At 41.2% G+C, this 20230-nt stretch overlaps 1 protein-coding gene across 1 annotated transcript in view; it reads right to left on the bottom strand.

The window, feature by feature from the left end:
* Positions 1–20230, bottom strand: part of eys (eyes shut homolog) — a 370767-nt gene that overhangs the window by 223890 nt on the left and 126647 nt on the right. The window contains exons 24-26 of the mRNA XM_054750130.2: positions 16748–16869; positions 1499–1620; positions 445–704 (exon numbers count right to left, since the gene is read on the bottom strand). Coding sequence (XP_054606105.2) covers positions 445–704; positions 1499–1620; positions 16748–16869 — 504 coding nt within the window. The remainder of the gene's footprint in view (positions 1–444; positions 705–1498; positions 1621–16747; positions 16870–20230) is intronic.

Below are 20230 nucleotides of genomic sequence, written 5' to 3'. Positions count from 1 at the left end.
GCTTTGTACCAATTTCAATTCAAATCTAAAGCTGTACTCATTTCAAACGGACAACGGTTTCATGTAAAAGCTGATGTTCTACTCAGAAACATTCGTACAAATTGCTATTTTTAAAACCATAAACTTGCATTACTTCACTGAATCCAAACATTCAAAGTGAAGATGACCTAGTCATAAAACATAATACAGCCATAATGGAACATTTTATTAATCCAGACTTTTAATTTTTTTTTTGTTGTTTTAAAGTTTTAAACAGCATTTTGTCAACACTTGGTGATGTTGCTCATCTTCTCTACATGCCAACAAACCTAAATGCATAACTTTCAATGTAGCACTGTTAATAACATAATGTTATCCATCTTTAAGCTTCGCAAGTAAAATTGTGCAGTTCTGCCGGGCTAACATGAAAACACGGTGAGTAAGAAAGAGGCTGTGTTCACTCACCAGCTGGGCATCTGCAAGAGGCCGTTCCATTGGAGCGTGTCAGGCAGGTGGAGTTGTGCAGGCAGGGATTGTGGAGGGGCTCACACGGGTCATAGGGATGGTTGCAGAAGGGCCCAGTGAAGAAGGGAGGGCAGGTGCAAGAAAACTCCCCAGGTATGTTTGACTCTTTGCACTGTGCTCCATTTAGACAGGGTCCAGAATCACACTCATTCACATCCTCTGCACAGTTCCCACCTGTCCAGCCCGGTGAGCAGAAGCACCTTGGAGGCAGAGTTAGCTTGGTTTGAATTAAAGCAAATAAAATTAAATGGTATTTGATAGCCTTTTAAAGGCCTAATGTTGTTGCCCTATCTGGAGCAACGGTGTTAAAAATGAATAAAGCTGCAGCATTAGGTGGTGCTGCAGATATGAACCACGAGGCACATTTTCCTGCATCCAGCTATTATGTTGTAGCACACGCACTGACACCCCTGCTCCGTATCTTTGTGTAAGACATTGTGGGGAAATTTACAGGTTAATTGCACTACTCGTCAGAGCAGCTTTTAATTCTGGATGACTGAATGTTGGACACAGGAGGTGAGAGCACTGAGTGTGAATTAAATGGAAAAGCTTCCAAGCCAGACAAAGATAGAGAGATGGGGACAGAAAAAAAAAGAGAGAACCGAAGTGCATGCGTGTGAATCTAAAGTACCTGATCTTAAGGCAGGTGGATATTTCACTTGGTGGCAGCGAGAACTGGAGAACTAGAAACCATCCTGTTTCCATCCCCCAACTTTTCCACCTGAAGCGCTTTTATGTCTCCCCAGTGAGAGCGGGGCATGAGCCGAAGCAGTTACAGCAGCTTTCTTCTCCACTGAGCCCCAGATCCCCTGAAACCGTCTCATGCTGCGAGCCATTGATTGACTCATTTGTTTTACCTGCCATCTGCAATTCATTATCTCTGCTGTCAGCGGAAGGACATATTGCTGCCTCTAAAAAGCTTATTTTCCTGCATTTATTAAATGGCTGATGCACCTCATCGGGACGGTGCCCTCGAGCCAAATCACACACCTACTTGTAGCTATTGAGAAGGTCTGTGCAGGTGGCGTTGTTTTTGCAGGGCTGTGATAAACATTCATCAGTTTCTTGTTGGCAGTACTTCCCCTCCCAGCCTGGATGACACACACACTCATAACTCTGCAACACAAAACAGGAAACACAATTAGATGAGCACAAGGCAATACTGGCATTACATTTGCAATTGATGAATAGATTATTCAGGTGTAGTGGATTATTTTTGATACCGTTACACATTGCTAAAGTGGTTACATAGCGCATATATTCCTTACTATATTCCTGACTGGAGTCAGGCTAGCACCTGACTCCAGTCAGTCTATTACATAGCTGTTAGCTAATACGTGGGCCCTGTCATTAGAGTGGGAGGAGCTTATATTAAGAGCCTAAGTCACACCCATATCCTTCCAGGTCTATCACCTACTGCCCAAAAAAGAAAAAAAGAAAAAGAAAAAAGAATGGGAGTCTATGGAAAAATAATTTATTTTCTAATCCCATTTGATATGTGCCATGGATTTCACATATAATGTCCATGAATTTTAAAGACACATTTTGATGCCAAGAACGTGCTTATTTTCAACCAGCAACAAAAGTTATAGATTTTCTGTGAGAAGACGTAGCGGACTACAAATGCTCGTCTCACCACATTGATGTCATCAAACCAGACAAGGAGAATAGGAGAAGAAACATGGCTGTGAGTTTAGCAAGCTTCACATTATTCTTCCAGGCAGTAGCGGTTTTAGGCACGGGCAGACAGGGCAGTTGCCCGGGGCGGCACTTTTTCATGACACAAAAGGGGCGCACAAGCTCTGAGTAAAAAAAAAAAAAAAAAGGAAATCTGCGCCGCACCGAGGTTTTCTATTATCTGTCATATGACAGTGTCTGGATTGGAAACAGCAAGTTGGCGCCCCCTGCAGCTGCAGGCGCTCCTGCTGACTGAGAACGTTCACGTGCACCGTGTGTCTATGAAGAACAGGAAGGGGAGGGGTGCGGCGGGGGAATTCACCTCTGCGTCTTTCCCAAATGAAATGAGCGTGCAGGGGCTGAATCAACTGTATTAACATGGCTAAAGTCAATCACATCTTAACATTCTTCCATATTTCATTCATAATATCATAAACACAGGCCTATCATTCTTTCAGGTTTGTCTGAATTGTGTGAAATGGGCCAATAAAAAAAGGAAAAACAAAACGATGTTGTGGTCACCCCCCCCCCCCCCCCCAACAAGGTCAAATTGTTTAGTCCTGACTAAAGGAAACTTACTGAGTCAGGAGCCAAACAGAAGAGATGAACATAAAAAGGCTAAAACCACCAGGTGCCCCATTCAGGGGGAAAAAAAGAAAAAAGAGGAGAAAGATAAAGGTATGTAGCTCTCATGATGCATGTTTTCAATTTTTTGAACCAGTTATCTGGGATTTTAACGGTTAAATGCGGTCAACTAGTTGCTAACAGAGCTAATAGGGCTGAAATATTGAAACGAATATTCAAATGGTTCGAAAAAAGTCCTTGAATCGTTTTTTACTGATTCAAACTAGGATTTGTTAAATGCTCGCTGCAGCCTGTGGCCTGCCTGAACAACAACACACACATGTTGATCATGTTCACATAATAATAAATAAAACAACTCCACAAGCAGAAGAAAACTCCCCAGTCACCAACAACTATCCTGTTTATTTATTGCAGATGGCTGCACTGATTATTTTTTACATGATTTGTTCTGTAAAAGTTGGCATTTTTGGTAGTCTACAGTTTTTTTTATGTCAGTTTAAATTACAATTTCAGAGGCAATTCTAAAATATTTTGGATCATGATAAAGATCTATTGGAGATCTACCCCGACTTTTGGACTGCTCTGCCAGTCACTGTGGCTCAAGCTGAGAGGAGCTTTTCAAAAACTTGATCAAGTCATACCTGAGGTCAACTATGTTTCAGGAGCAGCTCACTAACCTGGCTCTGATTAGTATCAATCACTCAGTAGGGGAGCAGATTTCATATGATGACATTATTGATGACGTTGCATCAAGGTTAGGTTTTAATTTTAGTTTGTGTTTTCTATTCTAAGTGCAATGCTGTAGTGATTATCTTTAGTTTGTTATGTGTGAAATATTTTTGCTATTTAGAATATTTATTATCTATTATGTTCATATATTCTTAATATTTAGTTATTGTTTGTTTTTGTATATTTGATTCTATATATTTTGATACAGTATATAATGTATAGTGCTTTACATTCTGACAACTTCATAGTAATTTATGTAAATATGTGCAACTTAGAAAAATGAATGTTCAATAGTTGTTCTAATAAAACATGCCTGTTTGTAGAAAACATGCGTGTGTGCGTGCAGGTGGTGTGGTGGTGGTGGTGGGGGCATTGGGGGGGGGGAGTGGGGGGGCGCTCAAAGGGGGCCTCGCCCGGGGAGTAATTCGATGTAGAACCGCCACTGCTTCCAGGATGGAAGAAGGAGCATTACATGTGGAGAACCCTACTATAAATCTAGCTATGTGGCAAGTAGCAGCTACGCTGGCAGAGGAGAGATTCTGCTGTGACAGCACACAGCCGTGTCTGATTTGTAGTCATTTCAATTATGAATTTTGAAAGCAAAAAAAAAAAAAAAAACCTCAAATTACCTGACAGAAATAGTCGAAACACATAATTATTTATCATTTAAATTGAAGTACAACATATGTTTGATTCAGGGCGGAAGGCAAAGCGGACCAGAAAATAACTTTTATAGCCTACTTCCATTTCAATCCAATTTTATTTCTATAGCACATTTAAAAACAGCAACATTCAGTTTTTTCTCACTCAATGGACCCATGAAACAACTGGAACCTCAAGGAACCTCACCTTGATGCCTTGGTCCTGCCCCAGTTGCCTAGGAGACACGTCATCAGGGACCACCAAGGTGTGTTCCATTGTTCATGTGCTACGAAGGTGTCTGCCTTCCGTTTGTTAGCCGTTCAGCTAACTGATCAAGAATGTGGGAGGTGTCAAAGATTTCCCAGAATACAGTGTGGTGTGGTGTTTTCAAAAAGATAATGGATCAGGAGCTGGCAGCAGCTACTTCAACGGCAAACTTCCAGTTTGAATGAAAGTAAACTAATTGTAGCCATATCAAGCTTATGTCTAAAACGTTTTTTTAGATCCAAAGCAGTTATCTATGGTTGGTTTGTTGCTTAGTAGTTGCAGCTTCAGTGGCTAGCCAGTACTAACTTGCTTACATAATTAATTTAACCAATAACTGCACAATTTAATAAATAAATTGCTCATTAGACATCAATTTTGAAACTTATATGTACAAAATATAACTACCACACGTGTTAAGTGACGTGATGAGAGGCAAGTCTGTTCCATTTAACGGTTTTCTTTGACCAAGGAAGGACAGTGTCCTCGTAAGCAATAAAGCTAGGCACCTACATATTGAGAAACACTTGTAGCATTAGACTTTATAATGTAAGGACTGCATATTTAATTTTGAACAATAAGATGTGATATTCCATATAAATATGAAATATCAACCTGATCTGTGAATGTTTAACCAGAAGAGTTTAGGGTTCTTTGTTTGTTCAGGGATCAGAAACACACTTCGTATTAACTCAGGCAGAGTCAAGTAAATAGTTCCAAAAAATGTATTTTTCTAAACTAATTATAATACATGACAAGCTATGAATTATGATATGTGATGGAGTGTAAATGTGGTGATGGGATGTGAGTGCTGTGGTGTAAAGTAGATGTGTATCAGAAACTTTGTATTTGAAAGAGATTGTGAATTCTGGGTGTAAAATAATTTGTTGTCTGCTATAAACTAGAGAGTTGATCATTAATAAAACAGCATCAGACGCAATCGGTCATGTTTATGAACCCTGATGGAGACCCCTGTCAGATCTCAAATGTCAGGAAGTCGGATAGAACTCAAGGCACCGAACTCCGTAGAATAACCGCAGTGCGACCAGTTCCGGTCTAGAAATGTCTCCTGGATCACAGCAGGCATGAAGGTTGTTGTGTCAAAGACGGATGGACTCTTAAGGTGTCGTATGGGTGTGTCAGCTTGCAGCGTGCAAACAGGTTTTGACTGTATGTCAAAGAGATGTTTCAAAAGAGGCTGTTTCCGAATTGGCCACTTCGGAGTGTCAGCTGGAAACTGAATAACTCGGGAAATCACTCTAGTTTTAAATCTAGAGTTTATCATTTCTGCGAATCAGAGTTTGACATGTTGTAGGCTTTACCAACGTCCCTCAGAAAACCACCCCTTCCAGATACAAGCTGTTCTAATGTGGATAAAGAATCTTTAAACTTTATATGAGATGGCGTTAACCCAAATTGGCATCTAATGAACATTGAATGTGTAGATTATGATTAACTTGTTAAATCAAACAGTACTGATCATAAAATATAAATGGATCATTGTCAGAACAATATTCATTTCAACTTCACTGAATTAGGCACAGATTTTTCAAACATTTCATATAACATCTGGTTCATTCAACCATATGATTACCGTAAACCCTCTAATACAGGCCCGGGCCTGTATTTGACTCAAGCTCATCAAGCTCCAGGCCTTTATTGGAAGGAGGGCCAGTATTAGAGGCAGGCCTCTATTTCTATTTGAGCAAAATGAACTAATGGTTCGCTGGAGTTTTTGACAATTAAAATTGCGCCCACATTTTCAAAGTTAAACATTTCTTTTAACAACGGTAGTTTCCGCTTCAGCCCTCTCCCCCCCCCCCCCCCTGCGCAGCGGCCGCAAACTCACTGATGCGCCTGCAGCCTCTCGGAGTTCCTGCTGCTCTAAACATTAAAATAATTATTTCATTTTCTGTTCTTCACTTCTGATTACCTTCAGTGGTGTCTGTTTGTTGCAACCACCAGGTACAAAAACTAACTTGTTTTTATTTGACTATTTTTCTGTCCTGTCTGTTTATTATCTTCCTGCATCTCCTCTCAATCCTAAAGAGAAACTGCTACCTGGGTTCATATATATTCACCTTATGAGTTACCTTTGAACTGCAGTTCTAAAAGATCTCCACAGCGAAACGCATCAGGCGCAAATAAAAGACAGAAAACATCAAAGGAAATGAACCGACATGAACGATCGCGTGTTAAATAATTTGGCAACACCTGATTGACTGTGGCCGTGCTCAGGAGGCAGATTACCGATGTCAGACTCGAAGACTGGTTTCGGGAGTACGAGCTTTATTAGAGACTGCTGGCTGCAAGCGGTGCTGGAAAGGCTGATGGAAGGATGAGGTCTGAGTTAGACAGGTGGAGGTTAAGCTGTATTAGCTTCTGAATACTCTGATCATGGAACACGGTAGAACGATGACTGAGTGAAGAGCCGGTGTGGCGTCTTCCATATATAGACATGGATGACGCAGGTGCAACGTGGAGGGAATCCCCGCGAGGGGCATGCTGGGTAATGTGGTCCGAGACAGAAGCCGGTCAGCTGGCAGAGCCCGGCCTGGGGGCTTGGACTCTGACAACCGACCGCAAAAACAGCGCAGTGCTCGCTGCTTGCCGGCCGCATCAGTGATCAGTGCGTCACCGGATGACAAGTTGATGCGCCCCGCTCCACAGCAAAACGCCTCAGGCGTAAATAAAAGACAGAAAACATCAAAGGAAATGAACCGACATGAACGATTGCGTGTTAAATAATTTGGCAACACCTGATTGTTACTGTGGCCGTGCTCAGGAGACAGATTACCGACCGCAAAAACAGCGGAGTGCTCCCTGCTTGGCGGCCACATCAGTGATCAGTGCGTCGGAGGACAAGGTGATGTGCCCCTCTCCACAGCAGCGAAACACATCAGGCGCAAATAAAAAACAGAAAACAGTAAAGGAAATGAACCGACATGAACGATCGCGTGTCAGTACTGACGCTCTGGCACAGCGCGTTGCCCCCCCCCCCCCCAGCGCAGGAGCTTGTCACCTGCTGACAGCAGGCTGCTGTCTTTTCCGAGGGCTGCATCTTGCCGGTAATTATCACGTGACAGCGACTAGTCGATGACAGGCATAAAAAGTCACTATAGTGAAGTCGACTAGTTCATACAACCCCTATTGCTCCTCAGTGTTCTGCAACGCACGTTCTCTTTGAACTTGATATCAAATTTTCGCCTCCTCTTCGTCTCTGCACGGTTAAAGTTACCCTCGCGGTCTATCACTGGCAAATCAAAAGTGAGACGATGACACAACCGCCCCCCGTACTTGCTTGTTACCACATTCCACCCGGCCACAATAAGAGACTGGCCATTATTCACCTCCGCCGACTCTGGCACCGGCCAAAATTGGAGACCCGGCCTTTAATTGAATACCGGCCTGTATTAGAGGATTTACGGTATAAATGATTATTTAACTTATGAGTTGTAAAAGTTCACTTTTTATTCAGAGTGGAATCCAGCAGTCTGAGATAAGAGTAAAGCTATGTTTGGAGACCAAGGTTGACAATCTTGTTTTCTTGTGTAACAAAGCACAGCAGTATATTCTGGGTTGTAGAAGATAGGATAGAAAATTCACCTAGATAGTGGAATTAGTTCTGTAGATGGCCGGTGAAAAGTGACCCTTTATGGATGTTACACACTCTAAGGCTCTCAAATGCTGAAGTTCAGGCCTTTAGAAGGATCACCACTAGGGTGGTTTTAAAAGGCCCAGGATTGTGTCTCTGTAACATTTCTCTGCTTTTTACACATAAATAGGGCTGTAACGGTAACCGCAAAAATGAAATATCGCAATATGAAGAAAGCCACCGCGCTGCATCATGGGCCACCGCGATTACTGAACTTGATTCAGCTCAATGATGCATGTAGAGAAGGATGGCTGCACTGGTATCAAAACGAAACGTTACTTCGCTCCTTTGGGAGCACTTTGGTTTTCAGTACGTCAGCTGCTGCGCAGCCAGAGTCGTTGGCCGAGACAGAGCTGCCACCAGCGGCAAAATAAATAAATAAATAAACGCTCGGAGACCTGCTGAAGTCCCGGACAAGCACTGCTTCTGCATTGGTCCCGAAGAGAGTTTGAGCTGAGCTGGAGCTCACTCGTTACCTGCAGGAGGAATGCATCCACCCTAAAGAAACCCCCCTGACATGGTGGAGCAACGAACGGGAGAGATTCCCTTTGCTCGCCAGTCGCACGCAGATACGTGTGTGTTAGTGCAACGAGCGCACCATCCGAGAGGGTTTTCAGTGTTGCTGGAAACGTTGCCACCCCTCTCAGATCCTCTCTCAAACTGTATATGGTTAACATGCTGGTTTTCCTTGTGGGCAACAAGGACGTGACCGAGCTATAAATCACCGTCATTCGTGTGTGTGAAAGTGAAATGACAGTGCCCCGCGCCCGGTACATGTAATTTTTTATGCTTGATTTTAAACAACTAAACAAAATGGGGACTTGTTTCTTATTTGTTAGATGCAGCAACCAAATTTGCATTTGAAAGTTTGACCTTCTCCTGAATTTTGTTGTTTTTAAGTTCAGTCGGACTCCGACTGTCGGAGAAACAAACGTTACTGCGATCTGTGTTGTTACTGCCCTTTGATCTGCACTCAGTAAAGTGTTATAAAAGAAGGCACGGCAATCTTTAACCTTTTTTAAATGTGTAAACATTATGTTTAGATAGTAATGTAATAAAAAAAAGTGCCTGCAATAATATCGCACAACGCAATATTAAGCCACCCTGAATCACCGCAGGGGGAATTCCTCAACCGTGACAGCCCTACACATAAAGGTAAAGAAACACTAACAATCATATTTTTTAATCATTTTCTTGAGCCACTAGTTGCTAAAATGACCCTTTACAGGGTGAATGAGTAGTCTCCCGGTCCCCTCCGGACCAGTGACCCGAAGTCTCGCAAAGTTACATTTCTTGCAAGAAACAATGACACTTAACAGCAATTTCTGTTTACACCTCAGAACTGTCAAGTCACCCGAGTTAAACCCGATCCAAAGTAATAAACTGGGAACCTTCACCCTCGTTTGCATGTACATCAAAGCTAAACTCTCAAATGAAATTTGTTCCACTCCGATACAGTAGGTGGCGACATGTTCCCTTTTGTGTCGGCATTCTTCCAATTATCTCATAGCAACACAAATAGTAAACAAACGCTGGCAAAGTGAAGCAGATTAAGTTAAAGCAGGATATGCACATCGGTCCACCTGGACAACAATAAGCGATTGACCGAATCTGGTGGATCCATAACCTAACAGATGCATAACGTAACAGTAGCAGTCCTTATTTAACTGATTACACTCGTTACAATAAAAAGAAATGGTGCAATCCTTGGAATATTTTAGGAGTTAATCCCAATGTTGTTAAAAACATAGCAGAATGAGGCCTCCTACTCACAAAAAAAGAGCTTTCCTGTTAAAATCTGCTTAAAATGAGGAAGAGTCACGCTTGTCAACATCTTCACATTACCGTTATGTAGATGTATTCCTCCTACTCTCCACCCTACGGACAATATACAAACGTGTTTCTTCAGTCTCATTCAACATGTATCAAAAATGTAGCATTAATGCAGCTCATTCTGTCTGAAAAGCACTTTTTTAATTTGTGGTTTTATCTCAAACTGTGAAACATTTCATTAGATGCTTTACATTATAGAAAACTTTGCTGATTTTACAATAGCATTTTTCCTATATTTAAAAGACTACGTGCCCTTTAATCAACATTGCATTATGCATTATGATAATAAATCACAGCATGGGAGATGAATGGTTTATTGTCTGCTGCATTTCAAGGTGCAAGCTTAATTTAAATTCCCCTTTGCATACATTATGCAGGAAAGCATATGGTCAAGAGTTGTTTGGGAACGCTCCTTTGCTAACCTCGTGCCCAAAGGTCCTAACAGGCTCAAGTTAAATGCATGCTAATCTTTAGTTCACACGCTGCAGGGAAGCTCAGGTTGATATAATTTGCACTGTATAAACTCAAAGGTAGTTGAGGGGAAATGCCGCCATCTCATGATGAATTAGATACCTCCAGGAGACTACAATTCCTTACCCCTGGCAAACGAACATAATCTCATTTTTGCTGCTAAGTCACCTTCAGGGACTGCAATTCTCCAAAATAAGCCAACGCTCCGTGGGACACGGTGTTCAGAGAGACAAATAGCTGCACTGTAAACAAGTCGGAAGGAGTTTCCAAAAAGTGGCCCCATTTGAATAATGAGTAGATAAAAACTGTACCCGAGGAAAAAAAGAACTAGTAAAAAATATTGGTTAAAATTGCATTATGTTTGTATTTCACATCCAATTCTTTTCTTCAGCAGCGACTCTTTAAAAAATCTGAGTCAAAGTCGAAAATGTCAGAATGTTTCAAATCTGATTTTTATGCTATGACAACGATTAAACCAAAAGAACTGTCTCCTCTCATCCTAAGGCTACTTGAACAACTCTCTCTTCATTTGTTTGTTAGAAACAAAAGGGAACTTATCTGTCTGCTAAAATTTTAAACACTTGTTTATAATTTGGGCATGCATCATGCGCCAGAAGTTTTCAGGGTAAAAACAAAAACACAAACAAAGTCAAAGTCTTTATTTCTGACATTTCTGTGTCAGCACTGCAATCTGTTGGCAAATAAGCAGCTGTTGGAATGAGACTCCTGGTACTGATCCACACAAGCGAACAGCACGTTGCTCCCAAGGCATCTTTGCAGCTGCAACAAATCAATGCTTGTGGTTCTAAATTCACACGAATAACTACGGAAGGCAAACTGTGACCAGCAAAATTAAAGTCTAAGCAAGTCCTAGATCAGGCATTCCTTGCTTGGCGTGAAACTTAACCCCTGCATCTGAGATTTTTTGATTCCCTTTTCCTATGTTTGCATAATCAAAGTATTATTTTACTACTTTTAAACTAAACTATTATGACACTGACATTTCAGTCAAATTTGTAGTACTTACAGTAACAATGTGTAGGTTTTACCGTTACTCTCTGGGAAGAGCCATCAAATATTGAAAATGAATTAATTGATGCCCATTTTTTGAAAAATATTGGCAGCTTTGTTACACATAACCACAAAAATTGGGGATAAAATACATGGGAGCGGGTCAACGTCTCTGGGCAACGCCATATTATGGGTGACGGTGGCACTGGAGTAAGTGCTCCCCCTGTAATTGGAAGGTTGCAGGTTCAAGCCCTGCTCAGTTTGTCTCTGTTATTGTGTCCTTGGGCAAGACACTTAAGCCCCCTTGTCTGCTGGTGGTGGTCAGAGGGACCAATGGCGCCCGTGTTCGGCAGCCTCGCCTCTGTCAGTGCGCCCCAGGGCAGTTGTGGCTACACTGTAGCTCATCCCCACCAGGGTGTGAATGTGTGTGCGAATGGGTGAATGACTGTGTTGTAAAGCACCTTGGGGGGTTCCAGGACTCTAGAAAGCGCTATATCAAATACAGGCCATTTACCATATTAAACACCATGTTTCCTTCTACAGGAGCCCGTGAGGACAAAATGCATATACTGATTTGTAGCAAACGGTTACAAAACTTTCGCCATTCATAAACGTTTTTTACACATTTGCCTTTTCACTCGTTGTCGGTGATGAAAGGGAGTCTGGTGTATTTTGCGACCCTAAAGGCCATCTATTGGTAAGGTCTTACTCAAACGCAAAAATACTGCTCCTTTGCAATGAGCGGTACGTTCTGCCCCGTATTGCTAGGAAAAATACAGATCATCACTTTAAATAGACTAAATATAATGGACCAGTAAGTAAAGTTTCCTTTGTAATACAGTTCAATTAAAGGCTATGCCTACATTAGCTACAGCATGTGCCTATGTATCACCAGTGCCTAACCTAAGAACTCTGACTAATCGAGGTGTAAACACAAAACATTTGTGGACATCCTGGAGTTTATCCTACTCATACTAGGTCCCTTACGAGATGGATAGCTGTGATATAAATCAGCTTTAGATTAGGTTTGTTTTTAAAATACGGCAGCAGATTCATCAGATCCTGTCTGGGGAGTTCAGCAGCCAGATGAAAATGTAACGGTGTACTCTGATCCAATTTTAAGAAGTTTTAGGAAAAGCCTCTTCAATCCTGACAGACAAGACAGGCGCTGCAGAAACATGTTGTTCAGAATCTTTATGTAGATGGAAAGTGTCCAACTAACTACCGTGTTGGTACCAATGTGTTTGTTTTCTCAACAGTGTTGTTATAAGATGAGTTGTGTTACTATCGTGACTTGCCTGTGGTCATAATGTTATGGTTCATCCATATAGACTACCAGGGAGTAGGGGTTGCATGACTTAATTTTTTTTAAAGTCGACTGTCTACGACTAGTCGTTGATGACGTCATACACCTGAAGCGGGGGGGGGGGGGGGGTCTTGACAATTAAAATTGCGCCCACATTTTGTAAGTTAAACACGTCTCTTTTACCAACTGTAGTTTCTGCATCTTCCTTCAGCCCCCACCACCCCACCCCCCCACCCACTCAACCCCCCCGCGCAGCGCCAGCAAACTCACTGATGCGCCTGCAGCCTCTCGGAGTTCCTGCTGCTCTAAACATTAAAAGAATCCTTTCATTTTCTGTTCCTCACTTCTGATTACCTTCAGTGGTGTCTGTTTGTTGCAACCACCAGGTACAAAAACTAACTTGTTTTTATTTGACTATTTTTCTGTCCTGCCTGTTTATTATCTTCCTGCATCTCCTCTCAATCCTAAAGAAAAACTGCTACCTGGCTTCATATATATTCACCTCATGAGTTACCTTTGAACTGCAGTTCTAAAAGATCTACCGACCACAAAAACAGCAGAGTACGAGCTGCTCGCCGGCCGCATCAGTGATCAGTGTGTCGGAGGACAAGGTGATGCGCGCAGCGCCCCGCTCCACAGCATGCAGCGAAACGCATCAGGCGCAAATAAAAGACAGAAAACATTAAAGGAAATGAACTGACACGAACGATTGCGTGTTAAATTAGTTTTTGAGGTGGCAACACCTGATTTGATAATGTTACTGTGTCCGTGCTCAGGACGCAGATGTCTGGAGCGCGTCAACAATCAGAGCTTTGCATGCGCAAGCTGGTTAAGGTTAGGATGGGGGTGAGGGGAAGGTTAAATTGCAAGAGGGTAAAGGTCACAATTCCGTCAAATGTCCGTTTTACGGCGGGCGTCAGATACCGACGCTCTGGCACAGCGCGTCACCTCAACGCACAGGGGCTTCTCACCTGCTGCCTTTTCCAAGGACTGCATCTTGTCGGTCATTATCACGTGACAGCGACTAGTCGATGAAAGGCATAAAAAGTCACTATAGAGCAATGAAGTCGACTAGACGACTAGTTGATACAACCCCTACCTGGGAGTATATTACAACTTTTAATTAGTGGCTTTGTTGAAGCACAACAACATGTTCTTTAAGCTAACTGCTTCATGTGCATCTAAAGAATGCTCTGCGGAAGTTTAAATAGGACAGGTTTTACACATGAAGTGTGTGCAACTCTTTAAAAGATAAAAATGGGTCAGTGTTTGTTTATTTTTCTCGCAATTAAAGTATCCTTTTTTGCTCCTACCAGTGAATGGTTGAACTAATAGCTTCCTATCAAAATAAATGTATGTATCTGAACATATTCAATATATCAACAGAATTCATAATACTGTGCTATAAAAGTAAAAACAGACCACTTAGTAAAGAATAAATGAGGTGTGTAAGTAAAATTTATTTTTAGGTAAGCAAATGGCAAAAGAGAGCAAAGAAAATATTGACACACAGCCAGCCTCATTTTTGTTGTTTGGCGTTTATGACCCGTGTTCCTTCCTGGATCATAAACACCGACCAACAGAAATACAAAAGATGTATTAAGGAAGCCATAGAAATAAGGAGACATGGACCCAGAGCCATGAACAGAGGCAATGGGGTCTACACATTGGATCACGCATGGGACTGTGTAAGTGGGCAGCAGAGGGCGACGGAACGACGCCACCAACAGCAGCGAAGCTCTGAGGTAGACTACAGTGTTGGTCGAAACGTTAGCTAAATCAAGGAAAAAAACAACTCTTTTGCTGTGTTAAGTAACACAGTTGGATGAAACGCACAGAATGAATGATGTTCTCCTAGTTTATTGTTTTATATTTGGTTTTCTTGCATGCCACATAAAAATACGCACATGAGCTCAAACATATGTTGGTGATGGTTTCTGTAACTTAAGAAACCAAAAAGAAAAAGCAGCAAATCAAACCTAGGTCACATGATTTGTTGACTTTGTGACATAGTTCTCTGAAGATGTTAGGTTCATAAACGCTGACCCTTGAGATGTTCTTTATATTTTATTCACTACAATATATTTTAGAACTCCACTTGAAAATTATCATTTAATTTTTATAATTTATTCATTTCAATTATTGTATTTAATAAAAACTTAACTCAAATCTAACTTATTGTTTATGTCTTACATAAAAAAGATAGATGTTGGTATTTTTATTGAAGAGCTGAATCTCAGAGGTAAACAGAAGTATGAATTTAGGCTCGTTTCCACTATTAGAACTTCCCGTCATGCGCTTGTCTCCGTTTTACCAGGTCAGCCCAAAACTAAGTTCCTGAACTTGAGGCATGTACTCAGAAATGCCCAGCAGAGTCGCTGGGTGGGACTTGTGGTTAAGTCATGCTGGCTGGTTGTAGGAAGTGTTATCGTCACATGTCGCCGAACCACCAGCATTGTCTATGTCACGCCCATCTACTTCCGGGACATGGGTCCCCGGAAGAACGAAAAAATGAATGCAAATCAATGGGGCTAAAAACACTATTTTCTAATTCCACTTGTTATATTCCATGGATTTCACATATGATGTCTGTGAATTTTAAAGGCACAATTTGATCCCAAGAATGCGCTTATTTTCAAACGGAGGGGGAACGATATTTTAGGTTTTGTGTGAAAATGAGTCCAAGACTACAAATGCGCTTCACGAAAGTGATGTCATCGAACCAGACACGGAGAAAACAGAGGGAAAATGGCTGTGAATTCCGCAAACTTCAAATCCTTCCCACATGAAGAAAAATCTGGCCATTTAAGTAGCAGCTAAGCTAGGGGAGAGGAGATTCTGTGGTGATGTCACATACATGACGTGCTGATGTCTGGTTTGTAGTCATGCTAAATGACTGGCATGGTTGAAACATCCATCATTACTTTTCCATTTAAATCCCAGTACAACATCTGTGTTATCCAGGGTCTAAGGCAAAGCGGATTAGAAAATAGCGTTTTCAGCCTCAATAACTTGCATTCATTTTTTCGTTCTTCCGGGGACCGATGAGCCGACCAGAAAGGGAGGAGACTTAGGCTCCCTATAGGGCCTTCGAAAGTTCTACAAACCCCTAAGGTGTGTCACAACACACCCAGTCATTCACCCACACACACACACACACACACACACACACACACACACACACACACATTCACACGCTGGTGGTGATGAGCTACAACGTAGCCACAGCTGCCTAGGGGCAAGCTGACAAAGTCGAGGCTGCCAAACACTGGCACCACCGGTCCCTCCAACTAGCACCAGCAGGCAATACTGATATAAAATCATTGTTTCTAAACTCCCAATGCAGAAGAAATGAAGCAGAAATCCCTCCATGATGCTGTAACTTAGGCTGTTTTGCGGTCTCCTTCAGGACTCCGTAAAAAGCGGTGATTATTCAGGTCAAGGAATTGATCAAATTAAAGTGTGTCTTGAGAGAACAAAACTTTTATAGTTTTTAATGTTTATTAATGGATGTTTTTAGCACTCATCAGTGACACTCATTGCCGTAACAGTCATGATAAGCTGATGTGTTGGCAACATCCTGAAAGGGCAGATTTTGTAAGGAGACAGCTGAGAGAACCAAGCAAGTGTATTATTCCTGTCACCGCCCCCTCCCAGAAACTTCCTGGGACTCCTATGGTGGAAACACAGCTTTTGATTCAGTCCTCAAGTTGCAATCATGCTACATGAGCAATCAGATGACTTGTCAGCTGTTTCTGTGTCTCCAGTATCAACAGTGAGCTTGTGGGCATGAAAGCCTAAACACACACTCAAGATGTCCTGAAAACAAATCCATTGCCGTTTGGGTTCCTTGTAAAAATCTGTGCTTTCTTCCTCAAAGTGTGTCCATTTAACCACAAAAGGAATGCTTTCAAGCCTCACATACTAGTCATAACAAGAAGTATGTACTGGTCTATTAATATTTTATGAAAAGCTACAAATGGCAGTGATTCAAAGGACACAAGGACATGTTAGGGCCTTTTAAAGGCCATAATATTGCCAAAAAGAAACATATCTAAGTGCCTGCTTACCTGATGGTGATCCTTACAGACTGAGTTGGAACTGCACAAACTGTTGACGCAGTCATCAATGTCTTGCTCACATCTCAGCCCAGCATAACCAGGACTGCAAAGGCAGTAAAAACCATCTACAACTGGAAAAGAAAAATTAGTTGCAGCACCTGGCATCATAAAAATAATTTAGATCTCTGTGGGTTCTGGGTCTCTACAAAGGTAAGTGCTGATTATGGGCATAAAACACAATCACCCTTGTGACTCCATGTTTTTAATGGATGTGACCTTTAAAGAGACATCTTCTTTAGGAACAGTAAAGCCTGGTTATACTCTAGCCATCCTCAAATGTACTTCTCAGCAGTCCTTTCTGTCGTTTGATAAAAGCTTCAACATCTCATCTGTTACACCAAGGAATTAGTCGAGCAAGCTATTCTATAAATGTAAATATATAATCTGACCAAGGGCTGCTCGATTACGGCAAAAATGATAATCATGAATATTTTGGCTGAAACTGAGGTGTTGATTACTTAAGATGATCTTTAAATTATTGTTGATTTTATTTATTTATTTATTTATTTATTTGGTCATAAAATTGCACAGGGCACAATCAGGACAGAAAGAAAGGAAAAAGAAGCAAGATAAACACAAAAACAACTTAGGATTCCTAGTATAAAAAGGCCATTGCACTTGCTTCAGCAGTGAATGATGTCACTGATCAGCACCCTAAACCGTCCCATTAATAATATGGTTATTTGGGCAAAGTACAACATAATTTAATTCCTTTGCAAGACCAGTAGAGTTGCTATGTGATGTTAAATGTAGCGTTCAATGACGAGAATGCCCCGTTTTTAGGGTGCTATGTGAGACAAAGTCCAGTGAATTAAGTAGTTGTAGCAGTAATTCCGCTGCATATTTCGGTGTAGAGAGTTTACCAACGATGATTTTAAAACAGCATGAACGGTGCTTATTTGCTTGTGCTTCCATTCAACTTCACCAACAACTCTTTATAATTTTACCAATGCCGGTTGTTTTGGACGACATCTGCTGATGAATTTTCCTACTGAATTACGTATGAAACAACCAAAAGTTCCACTCAGCGATTCACTGGGCCTTTCCAAGTTCCTACCACTGTTCCGGTACTCTATTGGTTCCAAATGGCCAAGTAAACGGCCCGTTAAGCTGGATCAGTGAAGTGGAGGCGTGCATAGCAGGAAGTTCTGGTAAAATTACCCTGAAGTTCCGATGTTAAAAAGACACCTATAGAGCACTCTGATTGGTAAGACATAAAACTGCTCAGGCCAACGACCTGCTGAGGCTACAATGGAGTTTGGCTGGACTGACCAGCTGAGCAAAATCTTTTGACACTGCTACGGTCGTTCTAGATTTCTAGGCTAACAAAGAATACCAAAAAGTGGAAGATGTAGATCAATAGAAGGAGGCGGTTGTGAATCTTTCCTCTTTACAGATGCTATAAATGGGCGGCTTTTCCCATTGAAATTAAGATTCTCCTTTGTCTAATAATCCATTCCTTCCCCTCTTTAATTATTAATGATGTTAAAGAGGGATGCATCATTCTGTTTCTCCTACACAACACTGGTACAGGCAGCCAGTGACAGAGGTAATTGCACTTCTTACAGGAGTAAATTTATTACTTCCCCAGTCAGGGTCCCAGGATTCTTCATTATCCCAAAGATTTACCACGTAATCTATGCTGTCACTCTGTCTTTTTGCGTGTAGATGCTATTACTCTCATTAAATGCTTTAAGCCCTGGGTGGCAGCAGCATTACTCATCTCAGCCACTGTGGCTACGCAGTGTTGTCCCTGATGGCTGTTTGGCTGGCCGTTGCTTAGCACTGGCCAACAGGTCCTGGAGGCCCGGCTCTCTGACCTAACGTGACCTGGCTAGGCTCAGGATTGGTCAATCCAGCTGGCTATAGTCTCAAAAGAACAGGTGGCGAGTCTTAGACAGTAATCCACTTCCCATCACTGTTATATCACAGCACGAAAAAGGTGAAACATCAGCAGGGCTTCAGAAAAAATTGAGGTAAGAGATACAAAAGACTCAAATACACATCTCCTAAACATGCAGCACTGAGTAAGTAGTGTGATTATAATTGTAATGACCAAAACAAAATACAAATGTTGCCAGTTTTTTCTTAATTTTAGATAAATCAGCTCAAGCACGCTGCAGTGATTGACCAATGGGAAACAATTCCTAATTCCTATTATAGAGTTTGAGTTTTTATCCTTCTATTATTTTTGATTAATGAGCATTTAAATGAAATTTGCTTGAGGTGAACTATATTGGAGAAAATTAGATTAGTGTTACAGATCATGTCATTTATCATTGTTTATAGTGCAACATTTACGCTTTACTGATTTCCTTTATCAGTCACATTATGAAGCTAATCATGTGTGTTCCATCAAGTAGAGCTGGATTGAAGACAAAACACTCATCTAGCAACAAGGACCACAGATGCAGTGATTTTATAACATTAATGGACCAAAAACATGAAAGTAGCAGAAATAAGCTAGGGCAAAAGCAAAGAAGCTGACCTGTTTATGATACAGGTAGCAGAGAAGATGTTTAACTGCTGACAAAGACATTTAGAGGGAAGCCGTTTTTAAAGACCAGATTTTGACTGAATGGCAAGTAAATAATATGTATTTATATCACATTTTTCACAGAAAGGACCACAAAGTGCTTCACAAACAATAAAAAGGGAGAAACACACAACCACATCCATAAAGACATAAAACCAGAAAAACACACTCCTATAAAACATAGCAAGGTATCACAAAATACAATTTTTTTAATCAAAAGCCTGTGTAAATAAATGTGCTGTCAGCTGATGTGAGTGCAAGGACAGGGGTAAGTGAACCCATACTAAACCCAGACGGTATATTAGGGTTGCATTGATGCCATCAGACATTTTGGCTTTTGATATTTAGAAATTAAACACAAAGAGCCTTTTAAGCACATTAATAAAGCACCGACTGTTCTTTTGTTGAACTAAACCACTTAAGCCGTTATTTTGATAAAATTAGACAATAGTCCTGAAATTTTTCTTTTTCTTTTGAATTTTGACATTTTAATTAACTAGGAATTTTTAAATAACTAGGATAAATACAATAGTTTATCTCTCACTAAAGAGAATATTTACTAAGAAATCACATTGTAACCATAGAAACATTACTTAGTATATATGTTGTGTGTGTGTGTGTGTGTGTGTGTGTGTGTGTGTGTGTGTGTGTGTGTGTGTGTGTGTGTGTGTGTGTGTGTGTGTGTGTGTGTGTGTGTGTGTGTGTGTGTGTGTCTGTGTGTGTGTCTGCTCTGTCTGTGCACTAGTCAGTGACTCAATGCAACCTGTTGGATTCCTTACATTGGAAACTTTTTACTGATTGGCTTAATGAACTGACCTGTATTAGAATGTTTACTGTGTGAAGTGCCATGAGACAACTCTTGTCGTGATTTGGCGCTATATAAATAAACTTGAATT

This window comes from Nothobranchius furzeri, chromosome 12 (assembly GCF_043380555.1).
Source record: "Nothobranchius furzeri strain GRZ-AD chromosome 12, NfurGRZ-RIMD1, whole genome shotgun sequence".
NCBI lineage: Eukaryota > Metazoa > Chordata > Actinopteri > Cyprinodontiformes > Nothobranchiidae > Nothobranchius > Nothobranchius furzeri.
The sequence above is the reverse complement of the archived record's forward strand: the minus strand, read 5'-3'. Positions and strand labels throughout refer to the sequence as shown.